Consider the following 13,614-nt stretch of genomic DNA (forward strand, 5'->3'; position numbering starts at 1 on the left):
AAATAAAGTTTCCTTGCAGGAAAGAACCATGCTAGTGACATGAACCTTCCACCCAATGCTTCCATTCATGCAGAAGATTGTTGACTCACTGTAATTGTACAAGGACCTGTGGTCTGCTGACAGGAAGAATTATTTTACAGGTTGGCCGGCAGGATCTTATGCAAAACTTTCTAGCAGGCAGTGACTAGAGGGCTAAATGCAAATGAAGAAAAAAAAGAGGCCAAGAATCTCTTGTGTCTGCAAATGTTCCTTCCCATTTGACCACCTGAATGCATAGTGGAGCAAATATATTCTTAGCCCCCTCAACTATCGCCAGAAAGGACACAGATGACAAAAGAATTCCACCCAAGTATGAAGTATTGTTCCTCCTTTCCCCCTTTGCGCTGATCCCCAGTGGTTCAAGCAAGTGTAACCTCCATCCATATTCTTAGCTGATGATGAGTCACTATGTTCCGCTGGATAGGCACGAATTTAGCCGGAACGTCCTCCGCCTATGACCATGCATTAGTACATACGGCACTTGGATCATTCCAGATCATATGACCGGACGATCACGGTTCATCAGTAACGAAATGTAGGGAAAAAAATCCTTCTCAATTTGCATCAATCTGGCTTGTCGACCACTCAAAATGATCATAATCCACTCAATTGCAAAAGAAAAAAAAGGTCTGAATATTCAGGTGCAGGATGCCACCAGCACCAACTTGGTAGAAGATGATGAAGATCACTGTAGTAATGGATGGACAGGGAGAGGGCTGGAATGGAATAAGCGCTAAGGTTTTCCAGGGGAAACATGGGGCGGTGGTAGTTGGTGGTTGGTAGCTCACATGACGTCACCTCCAAAAGACAGCAGCAGCAGCCACAGGCCACAGCCGGTCTTCTTCTTCCCACGAATCCCCGGCCTGTGCTTTTGCGTGCACCTACAATTGCCAATTGCTCCCATCTCATCTCCGACCTCAACCATCCTTTTCAAGCGTCATTTTCCAATGGCTTGGCCAGTTTTTTATGGCATTTGGGAAAAGCGATCTCTTTTGCTGGGGCTCACATTCTAGAAGCCCAAGTGAAGTGACTCCTCCGTCCCAACCCCAATGACTGACTTCCCAAAAGTGGTCAGTGGATGCAACGTCCGCTTGCAGACTATCTCTATCAGTGAGCGGCAATGGATGCGAAAAGGCAGGCGATATTGCGGGTCACCTAATCTTTTTTTCAGAAAAAAGGAGCAGCTGCTACAGCCCAGGAAATGTTGAAAGCGATACCAGCCGGCCGTTTCGTAGTCTTGGCTGAGGCAACAAAAATCTAACAGCTTATCGACTACTAACTTTAGTGGAAGTCCAATATGAATCCTTTTATGTTAAGTTACACTGTTTTGGATCACCTTGGCCCGCCCAATAATGTTTCTTAAACAGTCAGGATCGTGGCCGCTAAACTTTGGTGTACATCTTCTAAGATCTTGTCAGCCATTTGCGTGGTATCCAGTGAGTGGTAACTGGTGGTGAATATGCTGATCTTCTTTGTTTGAGAATAAAAGCAATCTTATCCTCCTGCCTAACCATCCAACATCACATGTTCATGATGCTCAATCCCACTTGAGAACTTCGTCCTCTTGCTGTATCCAGATGATGAGTGTACTGTGTGTACATAATACATACCTGGTTATGTAGAAGACAGTGCGTGATTTGAGTATGAGCAGGCAGTCCAGCAACATGTATGCATCCTCACATCTATATGTAAGGTAACCTACAAAAACGACATGACAACCATACGCTGCACAATTACTTAGACTTGTTCAGTCAGCATCACTTCTTCCTTAAAAGGTAGCTTAGGAAACCCAGTTGAGAAAACAGTACCTTACAGCAGCTTTGCAGGATGATAGCCCAAGTAACATCTGCTTTTGAAGTCACGATTCTTCATTCAAGCTGTTCAGGACCATTCAGTGAACTCTGTGATGTATGCTCTGGAAAAGCAACTACTGCAACTACAGGACCACACATACTACAGGAGGTCATAGTTCTGCATACTAAAGAAGGCCCAACAAAAAACGCTAATAGGATTAACCTTTTGCACGATCTCCAGATCACATCAAGAATATATCGTGTGCACTTATCTTTGCAAAAAGAAACAAAAATGAATTAATGATTCTGTTGAACATGTAAACAGTGAGGAGATAAAAATGAATAAGTCGTCAGAATACTTATTGCAAAATTAACCCTAATCTATCCACACAGATTCTTGTCTGTATTGACAGCAACTAGATCCTAAAACCACCAACCCATTGCGGTTGATCTTAGCTTTACACTTTTTGTTTTAGTGCCCCCCTGCGACAAGGACTTGTCGCAGCGATCCTCCATCTTGGGAGTGTTAACAGAATACTATATGCTATACAAAGTATTGCCGCTAGAAAGAGTGTAACAATTGTACCAGTTTGTTACCAAATACCAACCCAAAACATACTATCAAGTGACCTTTTCCTGAAACTGTCGAACCAATAGTCTCGAAACAAAGGCAGGTTCAAGAACTCATGTAGCCATTAAATTGGCAGAACATGTAAAGAACAAGGCAGTATATTGGGCATATATGCAGCAAATGGTTTTCTTCTAAAGTCAAAATGCTACTTTATTCATTCGTTGTGCTCTAAAGACGCATAGGCACTCCATTATGGAGCACTACAACCATTGGTGAGATTCTCTCCCATCAGCAAGGTGAAACACCCAGCTGGTTTGACTGCATGCCAAATTGCTCTCGATCTTTTCCGACATGCAACACACATGACATGAATGGAGCACATAAGTGCACAACTGCCTTTTCCAGATGAAAGGCACATAAGCTTTTGGATAAATCTGCTTTCCAAAGCAAAAGAGAAGAAAAGATGTAAAGATGTTTTGACATTCATACTACATAGGATGAGTTGGGTCTAGTGAAGGTTCTACCTGTGACTGTGAGTAGGACTCGACGAAACCAAAAGGAAAAAAAAGGAGAAAAGAAAAATAATGTGGGTGGGATATTGTTGATGCATGCGGATATGATGCAAAGCCTGTATAGCTTTACCTAACACCACCGTTTGAGCAACTGAAAGATGGTGTAAGTGATTTATCTGTAACGTCAATGATGAAGAGTGCAATGACCCCTTCTAGAATGAGGTAGGTCAGGTGCAAAAATACTTCAAATCTTTGTCAGTGCATCAGAACCAGCACCTAACAAGAGAAGTGAGTAAAAAGATACTATAACCTCCAGCGCACCCACCAGGCTGCTCCAGTTCATAAAGGCATGAATGTATGGTAGGCTCGATGGATCGGAAGCTTCTATGGATCTTTGTCATTGCATCACTCGGGCGGCTGGGCCACCTAACATGCAGATAACAAGAGATAATTTTTCAAAATTTCTGGAATGACATCACTACTAGAACCTTTGGTGACAATTTACTCTTTATTGAACCACTGTCGCTATCAAACTCCCGTTTCCAGGAGGCAGTCAAAACAGTTTTATAAAAAAGTCTTGCTCGTTACATTTCTGTTGTTCCGCTCTCAAGCAATAGCATCTAGTTAATGTAGAGATTCATGTCATCCCATGATAGAAGAAGGGCAAGGAAAATATCCCCAGCATGTACAAAACCGAAGCATAGTTTGTGCTGATGACATACCTAAGCTGGCGTAGCATATTGATATTATTCAGAAGAGGAGCTTATTTCCCTATGTAAGGGTTCAAGATAGGCCTTCATGATGAGTAATTTAAAGGGATTTACCTTGTTAGTGCAAAAGCGTATGAGGGATAAAACTTTATTCAGGCAAAAGATGTAGGTATCTTTGAGTTTATATGAATTAATTATACCAATCAGCTGCAGAAAGATGATACAATGTGAGGACATCGTGTGTCCAACATCTTTGATGAAGAATAAGACATTTAACAGATTTTTGGGAAGACAGCTGTATTAACTGAATAAGTCACCCTAAGAGCAGATGAGATGAAAAGTCTTAAAAGCGAAAACCACAAGATATTGATTTAATTCCCGTATTCATCCTTGGAGACGCATTTGGAAAAGTTGGGCCCCTTTGCGGTGTAAATTCTTCCTTTGGCTGGCCATCAAACAGCACATCTGGACTGCTGATCGCCTCGCCAAAAGGGATCTGCCTCATCAGGATGCTTGCCCACTTTGCGACCAGGAACAGGAAACGGCCCAACACCTCCTTCTCTCGTGTGTGTTCACCCGGCAAGTGTGGGCAGTGGTCTTTCAACACCTGAACCTGGTCGTTGCCAGGCCTGCCACCCCGACGACCAGCTTCTCTGCTTGGTGGTGCAGCTCTGTCAAGTCAGTACCTAAGGATCTTGAAAAGGGCCTAAACTCTCTCATCATCTTGGTCACGTGGGAGATCTGGAAGCATAGAAACTCATGTGTGTTCAAGGGAGCGAGGCCAAGTGTGCAGGTGCTCCTGCAGCAGGTGTCTAGTGAATGCGTGTTGTGGTGTTCGGCAGGAGCCACCAAGCTCAAGGAGCTCCTGTCTAGGTCGTCCCAACAGGCCGTTTGAGTCCTGATTTTTCTTTTCAGGTTGTGGTCTCGTTTGGTTTGTGTTATAAGTAACAAACTAGTATGTATGTTATGTATGTTGTACTGAGTGCCAGGTACTCACCCCTTTCTTCTTCCTTAAATGAAATGACATGCAGTCCTCCTGCGTAGTTCGAGAAAAAAATTCCCGTATTCATGACACAAGCTAAATCATTGTGTAGGATAAGGTGAATGCTTGGAGGACTTAGTTAAATGTTTAGAAACTAAAATATGCTGAATGCTTGAATGGGCTGGTGGCAAGTTCATGCAAAGCGCATTGACATGGACCAAACTGTTCCTTCAGAATTTAGAAGGAAGCAAAGCACTAAAAAGGCCAGTTTTGGGCCATGGGCCTGAATCTGTGCACCATTTGAGCATATTGTATAGACGAGTCAAGATAGTTTTGACAAAAATGACCAGAATGATATATAATCTTTCGGATTCCAAAACACCAGAATTGTGAATAATTATAAGCACATCATTTGAACACATATAACAAAATTTTCAACCCAAGAACAAAATTTATTAGAGTGCATGGAGGGTAAAACAGTCATCCACATTGACATATATCAGGTTGGTAGCATACCTGAGCCAAAAGTTCTTTATCAACTATTCTTAGGTTATGCAGATGCTTTCTCCTCTCCGATACTCTATTGTCTACCAGTGGTTGCCCACACATGCTTTTAGCCTGTTACAATACATTTCTGGTTTGTAGCTGCAACGTTACACTGACTGATCCAACCTTCAGCGTTGCTGATGTTTGCACATGCACAGTCCCGATGTAGATAATTATCAAAATATTATAGCAATATGGTTTGAATAGACAATTCCTTTAATTTCATCCTAAGATTTATTCTAGATTTAAGAAGAAAAATGTTATGATCATCCAATTTGATGGTTTGAATCCAATCTGATATTTGGACATCAGAATGTAACCACCTGATTCAGGACATGAAAAACTCTTTCTAGATCAGAGATCAGGTCAAATAAAAAAGTACTTCAGATCTCTTTTTCACCTAACAATACTTCACAGATCTAGCATCTACGAATATTATGTTGTTATAACAAATCCAAACAGTGTTAAAAACGAAAACTCTATTCAGGTTCTGTTTGGAACGAAGGAACTTCACAAGCAACAATTCAATTCATTAGATACCCTTGTTTCTGCAAATGCTTAGTGTTCACAATTCATTTAAAACCATAGAAATTAGAAAGCATAATTTCCTGTGCGTCCTAAAACAAATTTCTGTACCTTTTTTCAGCTATTCAAATGGGAATAGCATAGTTTCTTTGGCTGGTTTACCTCAGCAATGTTACAAGGCATAATTTCTTGTGTATCCTAAAACAAATTTTGTATCATTTTTTCAACTATTTGAGACAATAATTTCGGATCGACATTTCTGGTTAGTTCTTCAAATACTTTAAATTTGTATGTAGTCCTACGGCGCTTCTAGGACCAAGCTTCAGACTCTTCACTCCCCAGACTAATCGAGGATTGAAGACATCATTTACACTAGCATTTGCAGGGATATGGTCTCTCAGCTTGGGTAACTAAAATATTAATTATGCCGGAATTAGAAACTACCATGGAAAAACAGTGATTAGATTGGCATTGCCGTTTGGGCTAGTGACCAAAGGCACAAGTCATCCCACAAGTAATGCCAAATTGCCAATCTTCAAATGCTCCTAAGAACATAGTGCAGCACAACTGTTGCTTCCCATGGATCCATGGTTGAAGACAGAATGCAGACCCTACTATGGGCCATCTGATGGCAATACTAGGCAACTGCGGTCATGATTTAGGCGGAAAATCACTTGACGTCAATTTGTCTTTCATAATTCAGATTCAGTCTCAAGCAGTGATGGTATGATCGAGCAATGTGCAGTCACTGAACATCTGTGACTGATCCGAATTCTCCAGAAAAACACAGGAACAGCTCTGTTGTGCTCTGTACATGATTCATTTATTTTGTTTGCTTGGATTTATAACTTTTATATTCCTCAAGGACAAGGAGGAACCCCCGACCGACTCCACGATCCATCAGTTAAGTAGACCAAACCCAAAACCTACGATCTCTCCCCACGGGAACTAAACCGATCGACTTAGGGAAGCGACAGCTAGCAATGTTGGCACACATAAACCCTAGACAAAATGAGAACACGCTGGAGGAAGCACGAGCGGCTCACCGGGTTAGGAGATGCGTCAGAGGCACCCGTGGCGTCCGCCGGCGGCTCCGCGCCGCTACCGCACCCGCATCGAGCCGGCGATCTGGCCTCTCCACGGCGAGCTGGCCGGCCGCGACGGCGGCGAGTCCAGCGAGTTGGAGGATTTCAAATGGGAGCGGAATTTTTTGTGTGGGGTTTGATTCGAGTGGAGACAACGGCTTCCTGGTTTAGCGCGAACGCAGAGTCGGGAGGTTTTATGGTGTGAGGCTGGAGTGTGGGGCCTGCGGAGAGGGGCCCTGGCTTTTGCCTTTGCAAGGAGACGTGCTCTTTCTAATTACGTCCCTTTGACTTATGAAAATTCATAAAAAAAATGCAAAATGGGTGCACGCCACCTTGTAAATATGTAGTGATCCGATTACACGTAATATATTATTGCTTGGACATTAAAGATATTTTTCATAGTTATTATTAAATGTATGGAGAAAATACTAATGAATTATTTATCTAAAATTGTGCGCAATTATTTTAACTTACTCGTTAAAGCTTTGATCTTCGTACATGCAATTAACCAATTACAGTATTAGGATTATAGCCAATTTTGTGCTATCTAGTATTTTGCCCTGAATATTAAGGTTGAGTTTTAACATTCTAAGTTCCTAACCATTACATGTAACCTTTCACCTTCAAATTCAAAATATAAATATTTATAATTGTTGATAAAAATAATATATGTACTTACATTGCGTTCTCTTACTCGTACGGTTGTACCTACGATCATCTTTATTGTCTTCTAAAACGATTGGACCTATCACTCTTTTGATATAATATTATACTGTACTTTACTTTACTAGTTTACTTAACCTTTTCTTTGTTACTTCATGACCCTTTATATATATAAAAAAATAATATGATTGGAGTATGTGGTTACGCTGTATCTGGCATTTCCGTATTTTTTTTTCCATGCCATAAAATGGGATTTGTGAAAATATAAAGTGCTCTATATGCATGCTCTGTTTCATGGCAAATATTCTCAAATACCGCATTCCATAGGGATCTCTTCGCAAAACTGCGGCCATTCTTTCTGCCTACCTCCTCCGTATGAGCCAGCTCGTGCTCGTTCGGGACTGAGACCCACCCGAACGTTCGCGGCCGCCTCCCTCCGCCCAGATCTCGCCGCCGACGAGATGCTCCGCCGCGGCGTGCTCCTCCTGGCGGCTGTCCTCCTCGCCGTCGCGCGCCCACCTCACGCGTATGCCTCCGAGGCCGACCACAAGGTGCGCCCCCCAACACCCCCTTCCTCCAACCCTAGATCCGAACGCTCCTTGGTTGGATCCGTCGAGGCGCCGGCGCCGGATCTTCGCTTGTCGCGCGTGTGGGACGTGGCCGAGCGATTAGAGTTGCGCGCTTAGGACGACGGTGACGGCGTTGATTTGTTGGCTGTTGCTATGTGATGCGAAGGGCTGAGCGCTCAGTTTATGAGCGAGATAATGGTGTGAGGGTTGTTTCAGAAATTATCTGTTTTGATCTCAGTTGTTGGAGTGCTGGGAAGAAACTGTGGCAGCCACATTCAGACAAATAGCGTAACATTTTCGTAGAGAAACATCTGGTTGCATCACTATAGGCCTTGAGTAAGACTGAAGATATATGGTGGGCTTCTCTTCACCTAAGTTGACGCATCAAAATTGAATAGTTTCTTGATCTTCCATTCGTATTAGTAGATGGTGCATGTCATTTGGGGAAGGGTACAAAGCATGCATATCATCAAGGACTTTTTTGTTACATTACACTTTAATGTGGTAGTTATCATGCGCATTTCAGTGAAGCCTCCCAAGCCACAACATCTGGGAGACATGCTGTGGTGTCAATTGCATGTGACTTGGTAGTTCAAAAGACAAGTACATCTTCATTATTCATTTTGTGCTATTGCTAAACAACTGAGGTTACGTTCTTGTTCGCATTTGGGATCGATCGCTCAATCAGGGCTTAAATTTAGCTACATGACATCCAAACTAGCTTACAATTTGTTAGACAACAATTTGGGATCATATTTAGCACAGGGATAGGTACTTGCAATTGGCGGTAGCAGTTTGATATTGGACACTGATTTACTTTTTTGCTGAGTGCAACTGCATTTACAACTTCTAGTAATTACTTGTATATGCTTCTATATTGTGGCCAGTAGTTATGCAAAGTTGGGGCTTGATGTCATCAGGTAGACAGGTAGAAACTTACATTCGTATGGTGAAACATGTACATGTGTGTGAAACCCCTGTCCTAGATGATCAGCCTGTGTTTACCTTTTATTTCTGTCCAGAAGGCTAGGGTATCAGCTTGTTGACTGTTTACCATTTTAATTTTGTCTAGAGGGCTGCTCTCCTAGATTATCAGCTTGTTGACTGTTGACCCTTTTATTTCTGTCTAGAGAGCTGCTCTAGTGCTCTGTGCTGAGTCTTTTAAATAACTATGCATCTGATAATTATTGATAGGAAATATCGAACTCCTAGGCTTAATAAATATCAGAGTTTTTTTTTCATGATTTGGTCATGGTTTGTTTGAATTATCATTAAATGACCATGACCATTGCTCTTCTATGTCCTACACATTGACATGTGTTACTCCTGGGCTTAAGAAATATCAGAATTTTTTTCATGATTTGGTTATGGTTTGTTTGAATTATGATTAAGTGACCATGATCATTGCTCTTCTCTATGTCCTACACAGCGACACGTGTTGTTACAATATACAGATTCGGAGAACTTCATTGTTTCTTACAACCAAGTGCCAACGGAATTTTTCTTTTTGTCTTCGAATTTTAGTCTCACTGATTTTAATTATGCTGATAACATGTTTCATCTGCTAAAGCATTACACCTGCTACTTATTTTTCTTATGTGCAGTACAAAGCAGAAGAACCGGTTAAGCTATGGGTAAACAAGGTTGGACCATACAATAACCCTCAAGAAACATACAACTATTACAGCCTCCCATTTTGTCAACCATCTGAAAACCCGACACATAAATGGGGTGGACTGGGAGAGGTCCTCGGTGGAAATGAGCTGATTGATAGTCAGATTGATATAAAATTCTTAAGTATGCTTACCTTCGCATCCTCCTGGAATTCATTTATATTTTGTTAGGGCGTGGATCAATGCATGTTTATTTCTGTTAAGTGATTTATCTAACTCACTTGTCATTTGATTGTTTTCTTTTGTTTTAGAAAATGTGGACAAGGGCTCCATTTGCACAATTGAACTTGATGCTCAAAAGGTTAAGCAATTTTCTGATGCCATTGAGAGCTCTTATTGGTTTGAGCTTTTCATAGGTATGGAAATATTAATTTTGTTCCATTCTGATGCGCATTATTTTATTGTCCCTTCTGACATTCTTTCCATCCAAATTTTGTGCTGTTTCTTGCTGTGGTCAAATCACCTAGATGATCTGCCATTGTGGGGTAAGTGTACCTATTCATTTATGTTGCATAATTCTTTCTGCCCTCTATTTTATTTTGTAATTTGTTCAGTTGCAATCTGAGCAGGTTTCGTTGGGGAAACTGACAAAAACAATGAGAACAAGCACTACCTTTACACTCACAAGAACATTGTTGTTAAATACAATGGTAACAGGGTATGTGTTGTATGTAACCTTGAAAGGATTAGCTGAGACCCTTTGTTGGCTAATTAAATTTCCTTTGTAGATAATTCATGTCAATCTCACGCAAGAGTCACCTAAGCTTCTTGAAGCTGGTAAAAAGTTGGATATGACATATTCAGTAAAGTGGGTGCAAACAAATGTGGCATTTGCACGGCGTTTTGAAGTTTACTTGGACTACCCATTCTTTGAACATCAGGTAATTCTTATTCGCACTAGAGACCAACCAAACATTTCATATGGACACTTTGATCTTCTCTCCTTGTCTCCGAGTTGATTCTGACAAAGGTGGACATTATTGCTTTCTATCTTTAGGAGTTGCAAATGGCTGACTAATTGTATTTTCCATGCTCAGATCCATTGGTTCTCCATCTTCAATTCATTCATGATGGTTATTTTCTTGACTGGTTTAGTGTCAATGATATTGATGAGGACACTAAGAAATGATTATGCAAAATATGCTCGTGAAGATGACGACCTGGAATCACTTGTAAGTTCTGAATCTGAAGTCTGGACCATATCGGTTTGCTTATGCATCTGCTAGTTTTTACTTTTTGCATCTCTTAGAGCCAAGATGAATGTTTGTTCATTATCATTATCTATCATGTGGTATTTCTAGAAGCGCATAACATCTTGAATGTTCTTTATAGAAAAAAAAATGGTCATCATTTCCCATGTCAGCAATGTCATTTTCAGAAAGAAATAGTCAAATAATCAATCAAATATCAAGTTGAATCATACAAATTCCATAGTAAAACGTTTTCCTTTAGCAGGATGAGTTGCTAAGAATTTAAGATATGATTTCCCTTTTTTAGGAGCGAGATGTTAATGAGGAATCTGGATGGAAGCTTGTCCATGGAGATGTATTTCGGCCTCCTCGTGGTCTGGTGTTTCTTTCTGCCCTTGTTGGTATTGGCACTCAGTTGGCAGCTCTTATCCTGCTTGTGATTGTGTTGGCCATTGTTGGCATGTTATATGTTGGGTAAGCTCATAAGCAACTTTCTTCATCTCCTTTTTTTCTGCATTGGGTTGTGCATGCAAAATTTAGTAGATTTTAATAGATAATCGTTTTTCAGTAATTGATGTGTTCAATCTTCAATGAGAATGATTGACCTTTCAAAGCGCATTCTTCTCTTGTGCTTAAGTAAATTCATATCTTTCTTTAGATGAAATGATAGGGTACAAGTAGAATTGAGATCTTCAGTAGGTGATTAGTCTCTTATTTTGTTATATATGGCCACAGTAGGATCGTTATATAAAACGGTTGCTTTCGCATCAATCAATACCTTAGGTAAAACACAGTATTAACTTCTGGAGCAGTGCTCCTCCCAATAACTGAAATGCACTACCCTAGTTGCCATGAGAGACGATTTGCAAGAGCGAGCACCACAGAAGTTCAGACAAATGGTACCATTGTTCAGACTGGAAAACAATGGAAAGTTTGTAACATAGGAATTACTAGGATCATGCTTTCATCAGTATGTTAATCTTTCATTAATATAAGATGCAAAAAATGTTCTCAGATATCAGCATATATGCTCTATTTGTCAGACATGAAGCAATCACCACAAACCTTTGTCATGCCTGGACTGGGACAACGCACAACAGAAATATTGTTTAGCTTGCATCAATTTGCACTAACTTTTTCCAATAAGTTCCTAACTGTGCTCTATTTGTCAGACGAGGAGCTATCATCACAACCTTTATTGTGTGCTATGCTCTTACATCCTTCATCTCTGGATATGTTAGTGGTGGCCTTTATTCAAGGAATGGTGGTATGATTCCGCACAAATTTATGTAGTTCTGTCAAACTTCCCATGTGATTCTTCAGTTTGATTCATCTATACCACTCAATGCCTTATTTCATTCCATGGCAGGCAAAAACTGGATAAAGTCCATGATCCTTACGGCATCCCTTTTTCCATTCTTGTGCTTCTCAATTGGATTAGTGTTAAACACCATTGCTATCTTCTACCGATCATTAGCAGCTATACCATTTGGCACAATGGTTGTCATATTTGTTCTTTGGGCTTTCATCTCCTTCCCATTGGTGCTATTGGGAACTGTAGTTGGCAGAAACTGGAGTGGTGCTCCCAACAACCCATGCCGTGTGAAAACGATTCCACGTCCTATTCCTGAAAAGAAGTGGTACCTTACACCTTCTGTTATTTCATTGATGGGTGGGCTTCTCCCCTTCGGCAGCATCTTCATTGAGATGTACTTTGTGTTCACTTCCTTCTGGAACTACAAGGTAAAGAAAAACTACATGTTGGTGAATGCTCCACCTCTTGGAAGTTCCTTTTATTCCAATAACTGGCATTTGTGAATGATTTGCACTACTTTATTAATTATAGAAGTTGGTTTCCAAGTAAATATGTCCACATTCGTTCAATTCTCTTAGTTTGAAGGAATATTGAGTTCGTCTCTTTTGTTGCTTGGCAGGTGTACTATGTTTATGGTTTCATGCTGCTGGTGTTTGTCATCCTTATAATAGTCACCATATGTGTCACTATTGTGGGTACTTATTTCTTGTTGAATGCTGAGAACTATCACTGGCAATGGACATCATTCTTCTCTGCTGCTTCTACTGCCTTGTATGTATATTTATACTCCATATACTATTATCATGTGAAGACAAAGATGTCAGGCTTCTTCCAGACAAGCTTCTACTTTGGTTACACCCTGATGTTCTGTATTGGATTGGGAATACTTTGCGGTGAGCTTTGAAATTTACTTTTGTTCACTTCATTTCAAGCATACATTGGTCCTATTTTGACATTCATTCTGTTTGTATGAAGGTGCTGTTGGCTATCTGGGCTCCACTCTATTTGTGAGGAGAATCTACAGAAATATCAAATGCGACTAAATTTCTGCACCTTGCTGATAGAGGCTGTTAGCAAATTATGTCTTGTCGCAGTCTGGTGCGGAGTAATGCTTGATTCTGATTAACTTCTGAAACTACACAGGAGGTCGCTCTCCCTCTGTTTACTCCTTTTTTGGCTTATCTATTTCCTCCATGGAACTGCCCTGATAAATGTATACCTATTAGTTGGGGAATTAGTCTGAGGTGAGGACTGGAAAGTACATGTAGGTTCTTTTTTGTGAGGCCTCTTTTGGTCAGTTGTAGGAGTTCATTGATGAATATTACCGCAGTGCAGATTCCAGTGGGCTAGATTTGCCCCTCTTATGAATTGCCACGTCCAGTTTTCATACCCTCTTTGTAGTATAAGCAAGCTAATATATTGAAGTTACATATATTCTTAA

General features: G+C 40.7%; 1 protein-coding gene across 1 annotated transcript; it reads left to right on the plus strand.

The window, feature by feature from the left end:
• Window positions 1–7,770: 7,770 nt before the first annotated feature.
• Window positions 7,771–13,614, plus strand: LOC112902910 (transmembrane 9 superfamily member 1). The gene is made up of 12 exons (XM_025972101.1): window positions 7,771–7,977; window positions 9,600–9,792; window positions 9,920–10,024; window positions 10,136–10,153; window positions 10,238–10,326; window positions 10,397–10,549; window positions 10,706–10,840; window positions 11,166–11,332; window positions 12,031–12,125; window positions 12,228–12,601; window positions 12,793–13,066; window positions 13,149–13,614. Exons 1-12 carry the CDS (start codon window positions 7,888–7,890, stop codon window positions 13,214–13,216), a joined length of 1,761 nt encoding a protein of 586 aa, XP_025827886.1. The 5' UTR covers window positions 7,771–7,887; the 3' UTR covers window positions 13,217–13,614.

This window comes from Panicum hallii, chromosome 8, assembly GCF_002211085.1.
Source record: "Panicum hallii strain FIL2 chromosome 8, PHallii_v3.1, whole genome shotgun sequence".
NCBI classification, from domain to species: Eukaryota; Viridiplantae; Streptophyta; class Magnoliopsida; order Poales; family Poaceae; genus Panicum; species Panicum hallii.

Coding starts and splice junctions, on each gene's coding strand:
- LOC112902910 (XM_025972101.1), top strand. CDS start 7,888: ATGCTCCGCCGCGGCGTGCTCCTCCTGGCGGCTGTCCTCCTCGCCGTC. Junction 9,793..9,919: donor GATTGATATAAAATTCTTAA/GTATGCTTACCT, acceptor CTTTTGTTTTAG/AAAATGTGGACAAGGGCTCC. Junction 12,126..12,227: donor CCTTTATTCAAGGAATGGTG/GTATGATTCCGC, acceptor ATTCCATGGCAG/GCAAAAACTGGATAAAGTCC.